The 22,493-nt window shown below is 36.0% G+C and overlaps 2 protein-coding genes across 2 annotated transcripts; both read right to left on the bottom strand.

Moving 5' to 3' along the window:
- Positions 1-1,253: 1,253 nt before the first annotated feature.
- LOC121408593 (large neutral amino acids transporter small subunit 4-like) lies at positions 1,254-21,589 on the bottom strand. The gene is made up of 10 exons (XM_041600111.1): positions 21,300-21,589; positions 16,480-16,916; positions 14,990-15,113; positions 12,386-12,478; positions 11,221-11,665; positions 10,111-10,395; positions 9,449-9,565; positions 8,055-8,244; positions 2,864-2,987; positions 1,254-1,660 (listed from the first exon to the last, which is right to left on the bottom strand). Exons 2-10 carry the CDS (start codon positions 16,866-16,868, stop codon positions 1,487-1,489), a joined length of 1,941 nt encoding a protein of 646 aa, XP_041456045.1. The 5' UTR covers positions 16,869-16,916; positions 21,300-21,589; the 3' UTR covers positions 1,254-1,486.
- Positions 5,153-7,842, bottom strand: LOC121408592. Its single transcript, XM_041600110.1, has 2 exons — positions 6,840-7,842; positions 5,153-6,692 (listed from the first exon to the last, which is right to left on the bottom strand). Exons 1-2 carry the CDS (start codon positions 7,506-7,508, stop codon positions 5,346-5,348), a joined length of 2,016 nt encoding a protein of 671 aa, XP_041456044.1. The 5' UTR covers positions 7,509-7,842; the 3' UTR covers positions 5,153-5,345.
- Positions 21,590-22,493: the final 904 nt, after the last annotated feature.

Here is a 22,493-nt window from a genome sequence, read left to right on the forward strand (position 1 = left end):
CCTCTCTGTCCCTTTCCACTCCGCATACTCTGTATTCTCTCCCCGATTCCCGTTTTAACCGTCTTTTCTTTCCTTCTTTTTCAACTTTGAATGGTTTGAATTATCACTGCTCCACCAGCCGACTAAAGACGAAATCAAAATATCAGAACTGGAAAATATCAGTCACCATTCTTCTTCTGGTTTCTTTGATTCATCTTTTTCATCATCATCATCATCGACCACCACCCACCAGAACACTTTCACCACACAACCACCACAGCCACAACAACTGTACCATCAACGTTGTCATCATCACCATGGTCATTATCATCACTATTATCATCATCATTATTTTACAACCATATTAATGTCTGAAACAGAGTGCAACATGATTTTCTTACGAGCCTACATCGTATTGCATATTCTAAAATTTTATTAGGCATCCATGCAGTTAATAAATATATATAAATTGTTATTTTTTATGATTTGATAATGCACAAAATTTGTACATAAAGAACAACATCTTGGTATTTTAACGCTAACTTGCTTTATGGAACTAAATATAGTTAGATATATCTAACTAAATACAAACAAACTCAATTTACTCAGCCTCTCCAAAACAATAGACGAGATAATATTAAATAGAATTGAATTTGGAAATATTTATCAAACAATGTTGATTGCCAGGACATGTGATTTTCGTCAACGAATATACTCAGAAAGGTTGCACTATCTATCTATCTGCAATGATGTAAGTAAATGAATTTATGCATGTGTTTATTTGCACCGTTACATGCTCATTTTCCTTGCATGGTTTAACATAGGTTGGATCAACCAATTACCCTAAACTACGCAACCTCCAATTACACACCACATTACTTACATCCCGGTCTAGCTTCTGAGCTGCATTTCGGGATTACTGCAACCATGGAGTATTAATGCTGCGACAAGTAACAACTAACAATAAGTGAGAAATGTTTTAAAGGAACAAAAGTAATTTAAGTACAAATTGGCACTGAATGGTTCCATATTTACTTTTTAAACACGAGTGCGATGATTTATCTTTGTTTTAAGTTTGATTGCAAACTTTCATTTTTTTAATTTCTCAAAAAATGTCATGCAGGGAATAGATGGCGCCGCCCATTCTTAAACTATAGTGTCACTTTGTCACTCGTGATGAATCAATCAATGGCAAAAATATATGTAAACATATTGTCACACTAACATGATTTTACGTTAATCTTGTCTTGATTATCAAGTCTTAATTTGATAACCAATAAAATAATAATGTAATCAACATTGTCATTGATTTCAAGTTTTTACAGACACGCACCAAATCATGTATATCCGATCATAATATTGCTATATCGATTGGGGATTGGCTTTGCTTTCAAACTTACAAAGAGGTTTTAACTTAGTATTTAAAGTTTGTTTGTCCGAAATTTAATCTTTCATCTTTAAATGCTACATTTTCCACTTCTGAATTAGATCCCTGACAGCAGTGGAATTAAGGCATGTCATCAAATTCTTCTTCTTTTTTGTGACAAGCACCAAAGCCGTTTGAATTTGGAATTTCTCGTCTTGTCTCAAAGTATTGCTTCTCGTGGTTTTTACCGTAGATATAGATGTAAAGAGGATATATCAAAGCCACGACGTTGGCAAGCATCATCCCAAAGACTACCTGTTTTGAAAATTCAGAGATGATTAAAATGTATATAAAAATGAATCATATACGTAAAGGTGCAAAGTTCGCGATTGTAATATTAATTTTCTAAAGAAATTCTGTATATTTTTTTAGGTGTCAATATGGAATCTGCATAGACAGTAAGAATGTGTTTCTTTTCTTTTCAGATTTTATGTTTTGTTATAATTTTCTTCAAAGTCAATTAAAAAACAGGTCATCAGTGATATGTGGTACTTTTATTATGCAAGTCATACGTGAATGTTCCCGCAACATTTGTTGTTCCATGTTAAAAACTGTCACTACACGAATGAAGTGAGCGTCTTGTGTGATAATGAAACATTTTAAAGTTTGAAAGAATATAATGGGGGCGAAAAACAATAAAACCCTCCTGAAAAATCACAGAGCTGGTATTAATTATGATATATGCACAGAATTGACATACATATCTAAGAAGTAAATTGTAAATAATTGCGGTTGTAAGTAATTGGATTGATCCAATAAATAATTCGTTTAATGAATTATCGATTTATTTGCAAAATCTTTTACAATTAAATCATAGTGTTTATATATAGTTTTGTCTAAAGGCATGTAAATGAAAATGAAACTATTAATTTCATCAAATGCGGATTGTGCATGTTGTTTGAGAAAAGTGGTCTGTGATATAGCTTGAAATAATGTTGGTTGCAATTTGTAAGATCTCTTGATAATTTTACAGAAGAGAGGTTGCAGTTGTTTGTATTTTAAATATAGATTCATTTCATTAAACATTGACTTTTGTACAGCATATGAAATGCCCCTTCATCGAACAAAAGGTACTTTCATGGCTGACTTTGTGATAATCTGCATCTTTCTTACTTGTCATGCTTGTTGTATATGAATACTTCATTTAGTGTTTATAGCGCATATTAGAATTTAAATTATAAAAAGGAAATAGCATGCATAATTCGTATATTATGTTATACTGCACATAGTGTTTTATGCACATAACTATGGCCCCATTGATAATGAAATAAAGACAAAACAGCTTCCTCCTGTCCCTCGGTTGAATATATTTTAAATGAATGAAATCAATAAAAACACCACTTTATTTCAATGGATGTTCAAAATGTTATTATTGATGGGTTTAACTATTTTCTCTTGCATAAAATCAAACTTATGTCAGTACGAAGTTCCCTGTCAATGACCAAAGTACCATCTTACCCATCTAGGATCCCCGTTCAGCGATTCCTGGATGACGATGAAGAGTGGATACTGGGTGAGAGACATCAAACCAGCGATGAAATTTGCAGTCCCAAACACGGTCGGATAAAATTGCATTGGAAAACTGAAGAAACAACGAAAAACAGCAGTTTTAATAACAATCATAGATATTGCAATATTATTTCATAGATTCTGACTAACTAAACAAAAGAAATCCAATTTAATTTATTACCCACTTTGAAAAAGAAATATAATACAAATATATCGGATTACAAACAAAACAATGAAATAACGGTTTATTCAAAGTGATCCCTGACAGAATTTCATTATGAAAAGAAATGGAAGGTTGTTCATTTTCAGAGATAGAATTCACTGTCAAATAAAATATACTAGTGTACAAACATATAATTAAACACAGGTTTGGGTGAAAGATGCTTCAGAAAATCTAATATAATATATATAACTTCTCTAGTATTATCAGGGCATGTGATAAAATGGGATTGTCAGGGTATTAAAATGAGCTCTCTGACACGATCTAAGTTATTCCAACGACAAAGTTTAATAAAAACAGGTAATACCAGGCGAGTAAAGGAACGAGATGTGTGTTTAATAAAACGCTAGCGGCCAAGAGGCCGATCGCTAATCGAACAGGAATATCGATAACAGTCATAATCGATTAACAACATTTACAACAACAAACCATAATTATAAACATAATGGCGTGGCTAATTTCCTTTTGTTTCTTTTCCCCATGAAATCACAATACTAGTAGAAAGACCATTTAAAACGTACTTTAGAAACAAACATCAAAACTGACACGATATATGTTTTCCTATATACAATCCCAAAACACTAATGGTTGAATACAGCAATCTTTCTCAAATCTTTTCTTGGTTAAAGCCACTTAAATAAACAGTCTAACCTTTCTAACATGTCTAACAGGTCTTGTACATTTAACAACATATATGCATAAAATCAATTCAATAAACTGATTATAAAACAATGTAGAAGTACATGCTTGACACATATAATTCATCACCAACATTAAGGATTAAATCCATAAACATGTATTACAATAGACCCACTAAACAAAACCAAATTATATTACCAGTACACTCTCTATGCATCAATTTCATGTGTATTTCCTCTTCTTTTCCTTTGCAAAAGCTGTTAGATCATAATCACAATTACAATAGTATTAACAGTAACTAACCCTTCTATACTTAATACATTTCAATACACTGTTATCGGTTACATATGGTTGTTATGGTATTGGTGCAATAAACATGGTATTCATGCAAAAGCACATATCAACTATCAATATCTTCATCAATCAATTACATGTAACTGAACAAACGCATATCTGCTAAATACATCATTAAATATAAACGTGAAATAAGCACAGTAAATTATGTAAAAAGTCTCACCCTTTTTGACATAATCTACAATTAAACAACTTCATGATAAAGTCCTGTTATTCTAATACATACACTTATATCGGCATTGTTTCTTTCTCCTTCAAAAAAAAAACTGTAAATGATAAATCATAAAAACAAATAAAATGAAGGCATTCGTAGACTCTGTCAAAATACCATCAATACGACGGCAAAGAAATGCAAGAGTGATCACAATCCAAGTCAAGGCTAGCTCCTTAAATAAATGACAACACACTTTACGACTAAAACAAAACTATGTAGTCATGCAATATGATATCGGTCTTGACGCCAAATCCAAGATAATGTGTTACTCTTTGATCAGATACACAAGACATAGGCGTTGTAACAAAATATAAAAGTATAACGACATGAAAATGAATATACACATGAAAAGGACATACTATATCAGTAAAATTGTTAACCTTAATTATCATCAATAGAAGAAACACATAATATAAAAAAGGCAAAAATTATCAATCAAACAAAGTTAAGATGTCATCTCAAAATGTAGTACAAACGTGTCTCCAGTAGTGTAAAGCATTAATTCCTGCATCTCCCTGATCTGTGTAACAGGTAAAAAGGAAATAAACAGCTAAAAAATTCGTACGATAGTGAAAAGACCCCCCCAAAAGTAATAAAAATGAAATGATAACCAAAACCTGCAAACCAAGTGGGGGCACATTGAACTTCTCAATCACAGCACATTCAAACAACCACATCCATTCACACCCAAGAAAAGGGGGCAGGTACACTTTCAAAACCAACCACACACATCAAAAAAACAAACAACTGTGTGTAACTGTGTATCAAAACAAAGCATTATAATCAACCAACCAAGTATGTATCACCAATACATAAATAACTGTCATAAACCTTCATAAATGGCACTCTATAATACATGTAATACAAATATCAATAAATCATGAAATCTCCAGCACTGTAATTAAAATCCTGTAATGCGTAATAAAATCAACAAGGGGAAAATAAAACAAGTACAAGAAAATGCGATTATACACTGTAAACAGAGTCCACTGGATGAGGAGGCATTAGGGGGGTTTAAAAGATAGATGGGACAGCAAGGCATGCATTAGGGGAGAATGAGGCCACGAATGGGGGCTAGAGTTCAGGGTACACGACTCTGGAGGATGGTTGTCAGCTGTACTGAAAGAGCCAGACCAGATCCAAAAGGCATCGCTCCATGATGGGAAGTTGGGTCCAAGGGTAGTTGGATACGTTGCTGCACCACGGGGGCCCAGAGGCTGGAAGGCAAGTACGTCATTAGCAATGGTACTGTAGGAAACTATCACATGATAACTAAGATTGGACCTACCGAGAGTAGCATGGGATATGGGGGATACTACATATGGACAGAAAGGGTCATGGGTATCAGGGGCTCTCGTCAACAAAGGGATAGGGACATCTATAGTAGATGGGAACTTGTTGGATGGGACGCTGCCATCGACAGGCGGCTGGGGGTCCGGTGAAGCATCAACATCTGAGCAAAATGAAAAATCTAAGTAATTGGTGGGGGCATCTACATCTGCTGGTGGTTGGTAGCGAAGGGCGACTACATCTGTGGGAGGTGGGACATCTAGGTAGTTGGTATAAGCATCTACATCTGTGAAAGGTGGGACATCTAGGTAGTTGGTATGAGCATCTACATCTGTGAGAGGTGGGACATCTTGGTAGTTGGTATTGGCATCTATATCTGATGGTGGTTGGTGAGTGTTTATGTCATTGTCACAAACATTGAAGGTAGCTAGTTGATGATGGGCAGATGTGTGACTATCTGCTATGTTGATGGCATGTAAGTGGGACTGAGTTAGAGTGTGTTGGTGCTCCAGCCCAGGGTAGCTATTGGGCTCTGTGTGACTAGTGGTAAGTGAAGTGGTAGCCTGTGATTGATTGATGCCTGAGGTTGTGTGTGTCACTGTGTGAGATAGTTGCTGCTGTGTGGTAGCGTTTACACTGCCGACATCGATCTGTAGATTATCACATGAAACTAGCAAACGCATTTCGTCACGCGGGACGGGCGAGCACATTTCGGTACACAGAACGTGCGAGTCGTTACGTGGAATGATCGAGCGTGTTACATTTGACTCATGTGAATCCGTCATGCGCAAATTGTTAACCGAGACTGAGATGTTTACGTTTTCAAGCGCTGTATTGTTGCATGAAGTTGTGCAAGGATCAGATGTGAGGGGATCACTTTCATCATTGTTACCGAGAGTGGGGCAGATGTTATTTTGCCCCGACAAATCGTCACACGAACCTGTATGAGTAGCCCTAAAACTAATAGAACTACTCTCAACACTATTCCCTGAAGTGAGATGATTATCGCCATGGCAACGCGAATTGCCAGCGGAACCAGAATGGATATGAGAAGGTTTAACCTCTTCAGACAAATCGTCACACGAACCTGTATGAGTAGCCCTAAAACTAATAGCACTACTCTCAACACTATTCCCTGAAGTGAGATGAGTATTGCCATGGCAACGCGAATTGCCAACGGAACCAGAATGGATATGAGAAGGTTTAACCTCTTCAGACTCAGGAGAATCACTAAGGATGGGCTTTCTACCAGATGAGCAGGGCTCATCATACAATGCATCCAAACTCTCAACAGGAAGGTTTTGCTCGGTAACCCTAGTAACGGGTACCAGTCTAGATTCATGCACCACAGAACATTGTTCATTTTCATCGTATTCAAAGATTGCATTGTTACTGAAAATAATCTGATGCCTTGAAGGTCTTACCATGATATCATTGTCCTCCATGAATGGTGACCCAGCCACAATACCAACATCTTCACCAACAACTATTCCAAGATATTCCATTTTGACACCACTACTGACCAGACTAAAGTATGAATAACCCACAACATCATACTTGATATTAACTCTATCCATCTCGTACACATCATACATTGCTTGTTCACCAATAGCAATCTCCAATCCTAATTCATCAATTATGTTCTCACCAATCATGTTAATTTCACTCCCACTCTTCAATTCTACTCTTATTTTCCTTTCATCATCATGATCAAGATTAGCATAGAAGTAAGGAGGTGATTTCTTACCAGTTTTAACAACACTAGAGGCTGACTGCACTCTCGAGTCAGAAACTGATGAACGGGAGCACGGGAGCGGCTCCCCGGCAAAACTAACCGCATCGCCCTCTTGCGAAGCGGTGCCCTTGGCCACAGGCATTATTACAACACAGTCATCAATATGCAAAGAGAGACAAAACCCGACCTAAACCAGTCACCGTAAGTACAACGGAACGCCTGGCCCTCAGAATATAGGCTTGATTACCTGTAGCCTGGGTGGTAAGAAAACTATATCAGGCCCTCAGTCCGAACCACGAGCTGCCACCACGACAAAGTTTAATAAAAACAGGTAATACCAGGCGAGTAAAGGAACGAGATGTGTGTTTAATAAAACGCTAGCGGCCAAGAGGCCGATCGCTAATCGAACAGGAATATCGATAACAGTCATAATCGATTAACAACATTTACAACAACAAACCATAATTATAAACATAATGGCGCAGCGTGTTTTCTCTATTATTTAACATTCCCTGGGTACTGAAAAGAATGAGCTGAAGAAAAAAAATCTTCACGAAAAATTAATGACTAGAAAGTGGTATGATTACAGAAGAAAATGACTCCTTTATGGTTGAATTTTGGAAGAACAATCCAATAAAATTCACATAATTAAATCTTCATTTAAATTTCAAATAGCCATGAAACTTACGTTATAGGCACGATAGCAGCAGAGGCAGAGTAAAACATAGCCCTGACCGCTGTGAGTAAGAGGAAAGTACCAAATTGTACAGGGAGGATTGGCACCATCATTAAACCAGACATGGCTATAGCTGTTACGGAAGATAATGCCACCGGTAACCAGCTATCTCGCAGATCAGCGTAAGGTCCCTTGGTATCATCTGTATCAAGAAGGCATACAAAATAATGTCTAACGTGATTTAAGAATATTCTTCTGTTTAGTAGTGAAATGAAAAATGCAAATTGTTTGAAATATAAAACTGTCAAGCGGGCTACTGTGAATTTAATCTTGACATAAGTTTATTTTTTAAATTCATAGCATGGATCGACAAAAAGTTATAAAAATGAAGTAATGTAAGACCGTTAAATACTTTGAAGATAACATGTTCATTCAGGAGTATTTCATTGACAGTATCAATCATTAAGATATATATATGTTCGTCTTATTATAAAGAAAAGCCATGTTTATTTTAGTCTTTATGTTATATCAACTAGTCTGATATAGCCTTTTCCACCTTAAAAGACTACTGATTTTGATGTTTTCGAAATATCAGGTCTACACATTCAACGCATATTTTGCTGATTAGGTATATTGCGTGAATTATTTAAAGCTTTAAAATATCAGGTAAAAACCCAAGTATCAAATGCATAAGTAATTTGACTTGTTAAAATTTGTTTTCATGGTATTGCAGTTTTTGTCGAGATAAATGATCATTACAGTGGCAGATATCTTGACTTGTTTTTTATGCTACTTAAGACATTGGTATCAGTTATTTGGAATATAAATTGGTGTCGAATCTAAAGTTTCTTTTTCATGGTAATCTCTTTGAATATTGGTATTCTAGGATTTAGAATTTCATTTAATACATAGAGGCTTATTGCTCACATGTTGCAAAAGTGTACCAAACCGAGTAATTCTCTTAAAGTGTTACATCGGCTTCTTTTATAAACCTATTCCAAGGTTCACTATAGCAATGGCAGTACTAAATTTTCAGTGAATGAAGGCGTGTGTGTGGGGGGGGGGGAGGGGTGGATCGATGTCCATGTTCTAGCCGAAAAGGGGTACCAAAATGGCTGTGACCAGTGAAATACATTAATATGATTAAAGCTCTAGGTAGCGATGGGGTGGTACTTCTGCAGAATAAACATTCAAATCATTCCATATGATTTTGTATACTTTGGGTATATACTCTGGACTTACAGTTGGCTCTATAGGCATATAGTTACAAAAAAAAACCCAAAACTAAAGGTGTAAAATGTTTATTGGAGTAACTACACTTCCAGGATCTCAACTAGTATTGATAATCATTTAGCCTCCAGTTTAAACGAAATTATTGCAATATATTATTTAAACATTATTTTTACCTTTCTTCGGTGATTTTTCAGAAAGTTCCTTTCGTCTGTCAAAGACGTATCCCATAATAGGCGATCCAATCAGACTTCCTATGGTGGTTATAGCTAAGATGTTTGTATAAAAACTTACTAGGGTGAAATGAGAAGAGCAAATAATGTTATGATTATATATGTACAGTACATATTCTAAATTCTTGATGGTTAAAAAGGGTATCGTCAAGAAATTACCTTCAATCTTATGCATACAGGAAGAATAAACAAACTCTCTTCTAACGTGATATCTTCTTGACGATCTCGATAACTTTAAAATGGATTTTAATTCTATAGTATAAAGACTTCTGGGAATCATATACATGTATAGCGCATTAAATTATATACTTTAGTGAATAGTTTCTGTGCTCTGTGAATCTAAATTGCTTATTGGTTATATTTTTGTTATGCTTAAAATAGGCTATTCTTTTGTGTGCATTTAAGCATTAATCAATGAACATCTCTCCTTACCAAATTTGACACCAATATGTTCATGTTGACTAAATGCAACGCAAAATGAAAACATAATAGAAAACAATGCTTGTGATGTCATCGCTTCCAGTACGCTGTATCACGCATCTGCATTCGTTGGAAAGGGCTACAAGAAAACTATGACAAATACAGGCCTTTTGAGTGACACAAACCTGTTTCAGTATCGCCATCAGCGAGGAATGTCAACCACGGGTTCATGATCCCGATGACGAAGAAGATCTCGCCCTGGACCACGATCGTCCAGAACGTCATCAGGAGAAACATGGGCGACTTCAGGATCGACCAGGTAGTTGGGTAATCTTCGAGTCGCTGGTCTTCGGTTAGCTTGTCCCTGGTCGCTCGCCGAGCCGCCTTGGAAAGGTCGACGCTGGTCCCATTGCTGAGGCCCTGAACAGAGACTTTGTTATCTGTTTCGGGAATTTGGGTGACGTACCCATCTTAAGTTTTATATACGAAACAAGGACAAAGGAGTAGATTAATGGTTATTTTGCGAATATTGTGATTCTACATAATCAACACTAGGAAGAGGACAACACTGGCCAGAGGAGCATATTATTGAAGGTTTGAAATATAACAAAGACAAGCAGCTCTCGACATCAACGGCCACGGGGGGGGGGGGGGGGGCGGCCATTCCTAAAATTTTTTGAAGTACACTAGTGAAAACGAGAGGGTTTGAGTAGCAAAAACATAACAAAGTAGGAAGAAAAGGGAGAATGGAGAAACAAAATAAGACGGGTGTTGGGCCATGTTAAACATTATACCTCAATTAGTAATTGTTGAAAGCAGTCCTACCCTCCTATCAAATTTACCTGCATGGCGCCATCGATGCCAGGTGATATGAATAATTTAACATTCACTTACAATTTCATCAGACTCATAAACACTCCTATAATTATCAAGATAAATGCTTCCAGTCATCATCGTCTGCTGACCATGTTATTGTATGACGTCATTAAAACTCTCATAATAAAAACTTTCTTATTGTTATTGGTTTTAGTCAAACCTTCATCATCATTTCTGTTTTAATTAACTTCAAGTTTAATTATACAAATACTCGTCTTAGGACAACTTTTTTGAATTCCATACTTTCATTATTATCTCTCCGGTCTAATATTCATGATTGCTACATAATTTCATCCTCTCGACTCATCACAATTACCGTTTAAATCTTAATGGCTTTCCATAAAACTTTCTTTGAAAAAGTTGACGAATTTGAATACAATAATCGAACTGATCATAATCATTGTGAAAGTATGTTCTACCTTCATGTTCATATCCTGCATTATCATGCCATATAACCATGCCATCGTGCTTCTCATAAACATCACTTTCCTTCGCTAAACTTGCTTTCCCGCCTTCTTTCCTTTCGTGTTGATCATCTGAAGAATAGATATTGTTCTCATTTAAATTAGAATAACATTCCGGTGACATTTCATCACCGTCAACAGTCACGTGTTTATTATTGTTTTCCGTCAGCTCTGTTGCCGACTTCAACTCATCTTTGTGATGATCTGAGTTTTGGAAGGGCAACTCTGGGTTTCTGTCCTTGTTCTTGTAGCAGCATCCGCTTCCAAGTTGGTAGTCCTCAGGGAGTGGCCAAGGGATGTGGTCGCGGGGGAGGAGGAGAGTGTTAATCGTGAAGAAGAGGGTTGAGATAGCTAAAGCGATGAAGGACGCCCTCAGCGATACACCGGCATCGTATAACACCTACACAAGAAATAAACGAAACCAACAACTGGAATTTGTGATATCAAGTATTTGGGGTTTGTTAAACTTGTTTTCTAAATGGGTATAAGGATTGTTTTGATTTTTATCACTTTATTTAAATTTTCAATAAAGGGTCAGAGGACACATAAGGTAAAACATGTACATAGTAATTTACAAACGTAACATAGGAAGTAAAACTAGTCTAAGTCCTAGTTCATTACGGCAGAGGCAGGACATATTTTAAGCATATATTAACATAATTATTGATATTGTTCTAAAACGTTTCGTTGCATTTACTGTATATTATACAAAATATTGACTAATGTATATTATTGTAGCTCTTCTGAATACTTCGGGATTTTTTTTCTTGAATTGCAGGAATTTGAAGTTATCTTTTCGGGAAAATTAATTTGATAAGTGAAATTACCATTGCCAGTTTGTCAACGATGGGTGAAGCACTAATAACAGATCTTTGGGGCAAGGAGTTGGTAATGATAAGACCCACATTTCCTGAAGGAGTCATACACGCAGGTCTAAATACTACGTGACAGTTCGAGGTAACGAAGGGCGATTAGTGTGCACATTAATTTGCTTGCAGGCGACTATAGTGAATTGCCCAAATCGGAAAGATCAATATCCTAAAAAGACCTTTAAAGAAAATAGTAAAATTGCTATATGATTGTTTCATCAGTGAAAATGATCTAAAAATCACACATTTACCTTGATAAAGAGTAACACGCATGCGCTAGAATCACATGACCCGACGATGAGACCAATCACTGTCGACTTGTATTTGGTAAATAGATTCGATATCTAAGAGGAAGAAATACCAGTAAATACTGATGAAAATGGTTCTATGGCAATTTCATGAAACAAAGATATTTCTCCTTTGAAATCAATATGCAACAAATTTGACGATCTTTAGAAATTATCCGAGAACAAACTTATGCGAATAAAATGATAAGAATCAAACGACTATATATGATTTAATCAAACTTAGATAAGAATTGTTCTGAAATTTGAAAACTTCACATCTTGTGTAGATTATTAAGATTCGACCATGTCTTCGTTCATCATCGTCATCATCATCATCATGTCATCATCATCATCATCATCATCATCATCAACATCATCATCATCATCATCATCATCACATCATCATCATCATCATCATCATCATCATCATCATATCATCATATCATCATCATCATTAACATCATCATCATCATCATCATCAACATCATCATCATCATGTCATCATCATCATCATCAACATCATCATCATCATCATCATCATATCATCATCATCATCATCATCATATCATCATCATTAACATCATCATCATCTTCATCAAACTATAAAAAAACAACATTTTTTGTTACTACTACTACTACTACTACTACTACTACTACTACTACTACTACTACTACTAAACTGTTAGAAAATGTATCATTAAAATAAAAGAAGTTTCTGCAGCAGAGTATCGAGAACACCTGTAATTTTACCAGATTGCTTAATCTTACAGGAAATTGGTATTTGGTGTACGGAATCTTACAAATTTCCTTAAATAAAATACCCTTTAACCCTTTTGAAAAAGACCTGTTATGTTAAATTGCTGAAAAATCCTGTTTTATGAACCTACATAATGATTCTGTTATTACTTTCTGCAAAATCTTCTTTTTTCAAATGTAAACACAGGTTTTTTAACAGTGTGATACTACTACTACTACTACTACTACTACTACTACTACTACTACTACTACTACTACTACTACTACTACTACTACTACTACTACTACTACTACTACTGCTACTACTACTACTACTACTACTACTACTACTACTACTACTACTACTACTACTACTGCTACTACTACTACTACTACTACTACTACTACTACTACTACTACTACTTCTACTACTACTACTACTACTACTATACTACTACTACTACTACTACTACTACTTCTACTACTACTACTACTACTATCTTAATCTAATATTTGGATGGTCACTATTCACGACCGATCTGGATTTATTTGAAATCCTTGACATTTTTGTTATGAAAAATGTCGCAAAAAGCCAATAAACATGATAAAGGAAATGAAATGAATTTGGAGTATAGATGATCTGCTTATGAACCGAAATTTACATTTGTAAAAAAAAGTGAGAAATGACAGGCGGACGAAATAAGTTTAGACTAAATAACAGTCAAATCAAGCATCAGACCAAGTGACGGTTGAACCAAAATAGAAAATAATTTAGATCAAAATTAATTGATTATAGACCATGGGGTGATGCTGTCAGTCGATTAGACCATTCTGCTTGTACACAGTAAAACGCTGTTTAAGATTTTATACAACGCTGTTTACTATATGAACCTTACACTAGTTGTTTAACAGTTTAAACAATCATGTCTAATTTATTGAAGATTAGATATTGAAAATTAAACTTTGTTGTATAAGATTTAAACACTTGTTTAAACTGTTTAAACAATTAATGTAAGGTTCATATAGTAAACAGCGTTGTATAATTTTTTTAAACAGCGTTTTTATTGTGTAGACCAAATGGATACAAACCGTAAACCTAATGGTTTTATTTAATTAAATCCGGGTTAGACTACACTTTCATGGAGAGCCAGTTGTCAACTCATTCACCAAGTAAACATTATTCTTATCCTACTGCAAACAAAAATAATAATTGACTTGTGAAAAAGGTAGAATAGACAAATACAAAAATATTGTGAATTTTAATTGATTAATAATTGTCATTAATATGGACGATTGTGAAGCCAGGCATTCCATAGAAGTCTGGTTAAATAATTCTAGTTTAGACCAGGCTTAAAAGTAGGTTATTAAGCCAGTTCATGGTTAGCTCACGATCAACTTTTCTCAAATGACCTTTGTGATTTTTCATTAGGATGAGCACTATCATTTTCAAATGTAGATGTTGCGTAAGCTTTACCGGTAGAGTATTCAAATTCTAAGAACAAAAGGCATTGTATAGACCAGGTGACTAGAATAGTTCATCAGGGATAATGTTTGGAAATCTGTATTATTGTCTGCCTTTGGCAAATTTGACTATTGTTTAGGCTACTGTCAAATACTAGTGATTATGAAGGCTATACTTATTACTCTTCAGCTTGGATGTGATAAAATGAATATTTTGAAAGGAATACATGAATAATCATCAAATCACAAATGCCTATGTCAGTGAATTTGAAAGCCACCTTCATGGTTTATCTAAAATGACCTTTTCTGCTCGTGCGCAGTTTACAACTGTATACAGGCTTATTAAACAGAATACCATCCATTGTAGCATACCTCAAACGTAGAGATGGTTATAAAGATTCCAGTCACTGCCATGATGATGGTTCCTGGGAACAGAAGATCAGGAACAGACGGGGAGCTGGCCGCTACACACAGGTATGCTACGAAGAGCGATACACTACAACAGACGTCAAAATAGTAACAAAAAGGATAATTATTTAAGCAATGTTAAATGATAGTGTAGAATCTAAACAGTATGACTGAAATACCCTTGGCAATTCAGTGAACCAATGTTTTTGTTTTAGGAACCCGTGAGGAGATGAAGACCATGACGACATGACCACAAAAAAATGAGATTGGGATATTATACAGATATTGACTGATAGGGTGTGGGATATAAACATTCTTTGGACCTCTGGATTTATATTTTCCCGAGGGAAAATATGATCACGAGGGAAAATGCCGGTCGGTCAATATACAGTGCGTCCCAGAATAAACGAAACCGAGATTTAGCGATCATTTATCATTACTTAATCATAAATAAAATAGACAAATGACCTACCAATTTAAAGCTTAGAATCTCCTCTTTCATCTGATATTACTTAGCTTATTTTTTATTCACGCATGAGTGAGCAAAAACAATTTGAAGAAAGGATACCAAAAACTCATTTGGCGAGGGGTATCTGGGTTTCAAAAAGAAAACCACATTTATGAAAAGTTCAATATCTGCTCTTTAATTTGGTACCTCAATTACAGAAAATGGTCAAGAAATAAAAAAGTTCTGGTCATTTGAAATAAGGCTTGTATTTCCATAATTTCATGAGATAAACGTGTTTTCACCGGTTTCCCACAGAAGCTTTCGCATGGTGAACAAAAGATTTAATGCATGGCTGATCGTCAACAAAACGGAGTGATGAGTGAGTTTGAAAGCCAGCCTGGAGAACCTCTTCATTTTATGAAATTATTGAAAATCAAGCCTCATTTCAAATGACCAGAACTTTGTTATTTCTTGACCATTTTCTGTAATTTAGGTATCAAATTAAAGAGGAGATATTGAACTTTTAAAAAATGTGGTTTTCTTTTTGAAACCCAGATACCCCCGCCAAATGAGTTTTTGATATCCTTTCTTCAAATTGTATTTGCTCACTCATGCGTGAATGAGAAATAATGTAAGTGATATCAGATGAAAGAGGAGATTCTAAGCTTTAAATTGGTAGGTCATTTGTCTATTTTGTTTATGATTAAGTAATGATAAATGATCGCTAAATCTCGGTTTCGTTTTTTCTGGGACGCACTGTATACATCGAATGTGGACCGGCTGGGAAAATACGTTGATTTCAATCATATCACGTGACGCGCTATGGACCAATCGCGCATGGCTATATCTGCCTTGGCTATCTAATATATAGCTCTGTATCATATCATCATCCTGAGAATCCCTATGGGCGAAATATTGATGATGCATATTTATGTGGCATCAAACTTTAATAATGATAAAAAAATATATAGTCATGTAAAAATGATGACTAGGCCCATATACCAACCTAAATATGAGGCGGATGATGAGTGTCCCTCCTTTCTCGAATAGAATGCCCGAAAACAGCATACTGCAAGGTAGTATACTTGATGATATGGTGTAGATTAGTAACAGCCTAGCATCCTGTGCATCGCATTCGACCACGCCTTCATCCACCGAATCATCACGACGCTCAGTCGTCATCGATGTCGAAATAATTGTGATGGGTGACATCGATGGCGACCCCGACATGGTGGTCGTTGTATTGTTTTCTGAAGGTGGGCATAGGTTGCTATAATAACCGAGGTCTTTGAGCACGTAGACGAGTGACGGCCATCCGAAGATGATCGCGGAGTGAAAGAAATTCTCGAGGACGGCGAAAGATAGCACCACCGTCTTCGTCGTAATGAACGCCATCGTCGTTGTTCACACTGGTTACTCGACGACAAGGATGGATAGGCTTGACTGCAATATACAAATTACGGAAAATTTAGAAATAAAAATTTTGTACTTCGAAATGAATCTAAGAATTTCTCAGTTCTCCCAGCCCTATTATTTACTGATGTCGCTGAATAATTTGGCAAACATGGGTTATGTGTATTCAATTTGCGCCCTTTTGTGGTGTCAAACGATTCATATTTGAATTGAGAATCTATGTAAATCGTTTGGTACACTTACTAGAGTGAATTTTGCATTCATTGAGCATGTTTTGCCCTTTGGTACGACAATCAATCATTGAAATCAATAGTAATAAACATATGACATAGTCATGATTATAATAGAATTAAGTGGTTTGTAATGTGTGCACGGTGTAGAGGATCGATGCGGAACCTGAAAATAAATATGCAACAAAATGAACAAATTTAACGAAATGAACAAAAGGAACGTAAGTCGGGGCATTGAAATTAATCTTGGTATCAGCATTCAAGCAGCAGAAATGTGTGGGTTTTAAAAAATCTGTTTTGACTTTCCGTTAATGCCCACAATCATTATATCGATTATTATGACAATTGAACGTCTAGATTGACTTGAACACCCTACTCTTTTACGAATAGTGCATTGGTTTTAACGTACATAGGTTGTGATCTTATCTTATACTCGGGACCAATATTTGCGTCCTTTCCAATGGACGGAGAGTTTTCGAACTGCATTCACACCTGCACTGTTTCGGCGTGAGCGCGACTCGAACCCCTCACGTTGAGATCTACGATCTTATCCGAAACAGACGCTCTAATCGACTGAGCTATATACGCTGTCTTACTCTCCATGAATATGCACGGAGGCATATAATTCTGAAATAATTTGCCAAACCCTTTCTTCGAAAAGTATTTGCAGTGATTTTTGTTTGTTTTATGTTAACTCTCCCCCCTCACGGTTTCCTTATTGGTTGTGCAGTAAGAGCTCATCGACCACACGACACGCAGTCACAAGTCATACATGTATTTCTATCATGTGCTGGTCTTTGTATTAATCATATTTTTTTTTTTATATTGTTCGGTTACATTTTAAAGAGACGTGATTTTGACCTGACAATTTTCGACAAGCAAAAAGAGCCATGGAGTTAAACGGACATAAAGATAGGGAGCGACACCGAGAATCTGTTTCCCGATCTTGGGCAACATACATATTCGCAGCCAGGTCAGGCCCTCATTTGCCTTGACACCGAATATGATTGGCAGACGCTTTCTATAACGCAGGGAATCTTATGTCAAGAATCCTTCATAAACAAAACAACCTTTGTCGAAAATCGGTGAATCAAACCAGTAGTGTCGTCCTGGAGAGGGTTTCATGAAAGGACTTGTCAGACATTTTATCCGACAAGTACTGTTTTATCTGACAATTACTAAGGCGATGTGCGGACCTGGTCCACAAACTTTCGACAATGACCTCTAATCTGTCCGTTTGATTTGACGGGCATTTTCAATAGATTATAAACGTTGCAGAAAGCGTGTACGAAGTGGATGCTAAAGTACGCTACTGCACTGTTCTGTGGTGTTAAAACTGACACCAATTGGTGTTAATAGAGGACCACACCCTGAGGTGTTACAGTAACACCCTAGAGGTTGAACATAAGACCAAAGAGTGTAAATGTAACAACCATAGGTGTAAAACTTACACCACCAATTTAACACCGGTGTAAAATAACTGATGCGGTCCTCTATGTACACCGGTTAACACCACAGTTTTTGATGTGTGGCAAAGTATCAACACGGGGTAGAGCTTGGAATTAAATTAGTACGAAACCAATTAAGATAACATTTCGGAAGTCTGTGATAAGGATGTATTCAGTTGTATTATCACTTCCACTGAGGAAACGTTGTGTACTTGCACTGTCCATAAACATTCACAAACGGTGCTTATGCGAGATTGGGGAAACGTGCAAGGAAGTCTATACAATAAAACCGAAGGTAGAGGGGATGAAGAAAACTATTAATATTTGAAAATCATGTTAGGGAAGCTATATCAAATAAAAAAAACGGCAAAAGTGGGGCGATGAGTGCTGATACCCTGATCAGGTAAAACAATGAAGAAGATTTGTCACTCTTGTTCGCTCCAGCAAAAAAATGGATGGAACCTGATAGATGAAAACTATTTTCAAGTACATGGTATATCAATGATTGTCCGAATTTCTATTTCTAAGGAAAAGCGCAATACTTCTCTCAAAGACTGATAGATTGTCAAGTTACCTTCGTTGAAAATTCAGAGAGTCACCGGGGACATTGTCTGAATACTAATGACACGTACTTATAGCCCATGATAATAGCCAAGGGAAGTTAAGTGAGTGAAGCTGTTGCTTATAACTTGGTCAACATTTGATCTACGGCGGCCGTACGGCGAGTATTACTTTCGATTCAAACCACCTATCATTTAGTTGTACAAAAAAATGTTAAAATGGCTGTTTTCGACTCGCCGTACGGCCGCCGTAGAGCAAATGTGACCAAGGTATTAGTTTTGGAAAATTTTGAATACTATATCAGACCTAATGTCGGATATATTTACTCTCTTTACAGTGTCGCAATGGTGTAGGTTTTGACTCGTGGGTAACAAGTATTGGAAAGATATAATAAGTTATAAACCTCAATAAGATTCACATAGTTCCTGAATTATCTGATAGTATTATCTGATAGTATATTCTCCTTGTAATGTAGTACAGATCTTTAAAGAGAGAATATACAGTGTGTATTAAAACAGTTTACACTTTGAAAAAGCCCTAGAAATTAAAAAAATGTACAAGATGTGGGTAATTTTTTCCAATAAAAGTAAAAGGTTTGACAGGATGTTACACTTGAGTGAGCACCGTCCATTTTTGTAAAACTCGCAGAAATCTGTTTGCGTAGAAATGCTTGTTTTTGCCAAACCTTTGTCATACATTTCCCTTGCACTTTCAGTCAATATAAATAAAATGGATACATTCAAGCATTTTGTAACAATTTTGCCACCCAAATTGAAATTTCAACACTTAGTAAGCACAACCTTTACCCTTTTTGCGAGGACATAACTAAATCTGAATAAAGGTTTATATCAGACATCTCCAGCATTGTTTCACTAAGTTCTTATCATTTAAAGTGTGTTTACACTTCATTTTTTCCTTTAATACTTGTTTCTCCACAGTTTTTCCAAGCATGACAATGATTAACAAAATGAAAATCAAGCCTAAGCAATTTCATGTAAATGACAGCTCAGTGTGAAGCAAATATCGTCGAGATGGCCTCGGTGTGTAGGGGAGTGGGGTGGGGCGCAATGCACTCTTCGAAATGTTTTGGGCAAGGAAGCAAATTAAAAAGGGTAAAAGATATCTTCAAATCAATTTTGTTAGCTAAATCCCACGTGTTCTTCAAGATTAAGGTCTACTTTTATTCGCATAACTATTTCAAAGTTCTGCGCAAATGATTTTTCACGAACTTTTCAAAAGTAAGTGGTGCTCACTCAAGCGGAAATATTTTTCGACAGCTATATCGTCATATGCATAATTGGATCTGTACCAATGCTAAAATGTGGAAAAATCTTCAGGATATTACAAATATATAATTTTACAGGATTTTTTCTAAGTGTAAACTTTTTTTTATACGCACTGTAGGGTAAATGCATCAAAATATGGAACCATTTTTTTTAACGAATTCTACCGATATGATTATTGCTGTATATTTGAGTCCAAAACAGATACAGAAACCGAAATTCATATTTGGTAATTATCAGGAAGAGGCAGAACAATATCATTAATACAACTATCTTATTTAGTGAGCCCAATCCTTTAGGGATTGATATAGACATTAAGGAAAATGTAAATTGTGATAATTTCTTTTAAAAATATACAGAACAAGGTTGAATATTGTATGATTGTATGACTCGGTTGATTTGTGTAATCTCATTAGTTATTCGTGTTTAATATATGATTAATTATTATTTTTTTAATCTCTTTATCAGAGGAACAGCATGCAGATTTCACTATAGTATCAACTATGCGATATTAGTCTACACTGTTAAAAAAAAACCGTGATTTTACAGAAAAAAAGAAAAGATTTTGCAGAAAGCAATAACAGAATCATTCTGTAAATTAGAATAACAAGAATTTTTCTGCAATTTAACAGAACAGGTCTGTTCAAAAGGGAGAAAAGGGTGTTTTATTCAAGGAAATTTGTAAGATTCCATACACCAAATACCAATTTATGTAAGATTACAGATGTTCTCGAGACTCATGCTGCAGGAACTTCTTTTATTTTAAGGATAATTTTTCTAACAGTGTATCTTTTTAACAATCCAGTCGACTGACTAATGTTAAGAGCATACATGGAAAATTAACACATTTTTTTTCATAAGACGAAAATACATTAAGTTTATGTATGTTACCCGTGTGTCGTAAAACCTCCTTCAGATCCTCGGTCTCGTATAATCGCCGATTATACTCGTCATTCAACCAGATGAAGTAGGTTTTTTTCTCACAACTCGCCAATGTTCAAGTATCCAATCATAATCTTCGTAAAAGAGTTGAATTTTACTCTTCAATACCTTTTTCCTCTCACATGAGGGAAAGCGCAATCTTTATTACCGGTGAGACGAATTAATCTTACATGTAGTTCAGACATTGTGTTATCCTCTTCTCTGTGCATTTATAGGTCAGGTTATGATTCAGGCATGTTACAAAGATCTTGGTTATACAAACTAAACTTGATTGCTAGGCTATTTAATAAACGACTAAAGTCCACATTTTGTGCAAATTATCACGTAACACGACAAACATAAAGAACTGCTTGTGAGAGGGTGGATATAGGAATGTGGGGGAGGGGTGGTAGTGGGTATTTCTCTCGGAAGATCCCTAATCCCCCTGCACGCAAAGACACTAAACATGCTAAATATGTTTAGTTTTAGTGGATCATTGGCAGGGGCGGCGGAGCGAAGTAAGGGTACGGGAAAGGGTACCTATGAATGCAAAGGGGCTCTTGCTAACGGCATCAAACGGGTCCTTCTTATGTATGAAAGGGGCACAGAACACGTTCGTGATGGGCACTTTTCTTAAGTAATTGGGGCACTGATTCGAAAAAGGGAACTTAAAAAAGGCAAGGGTGCACTTTCTTACACATAAGTCTGGTCCTTCTCAGGCAAAAAGGGGCACAGAACACGTTCGAGAGGGGCACTTTAGTTGCATAAAGAGGGCACTTTTCAGTGCTTCAAAAATTGTTGTGGGCACTGTACCCCCAGCCGGCTCCCTAAGATCGCCGCCTTTGATCATTGGATCTCGAAGACTGCGTCCTCATAATGATGTCTAAAAAGTCAAAACTAGAAAGGTGTATAAATACTGATGAAAAGTACCCACAATATCCATTTCCCAGTTCCAATGTTTGCTCTTTACTCTTCATTGCTTTGATAGACATGCAACAGTATACCACATTAAAACGCGGAATAGGGGGTGTTTTCCTCCTGGTTTTGGCGCGGAATGCGCAGCTAGACCGCGAATAGAGTGCAAAAACGCCTAAAATGAGAACAAATCCGAGAACAACATCCCCTTAATTACCTAAAACGTGAATGGGGTACGTAATTTGCTCA

The sequence above is a fragment of the Lytechinus variegatus genome, chromosome 2 (genome assembly GCF_018143015.1).
Source record: "Lytechinus variegatus isolate NC3 chromosome 2, Lvar_3.0, whole genome shotgun sequence".
Classification (NCBI taxonomy): Eukaryota; Metazoa; Echinodermata; class Echinoidea; order Temnopleuroida; family Toxopneustidae; genus Lytechinus; species Lytechinus variegatus.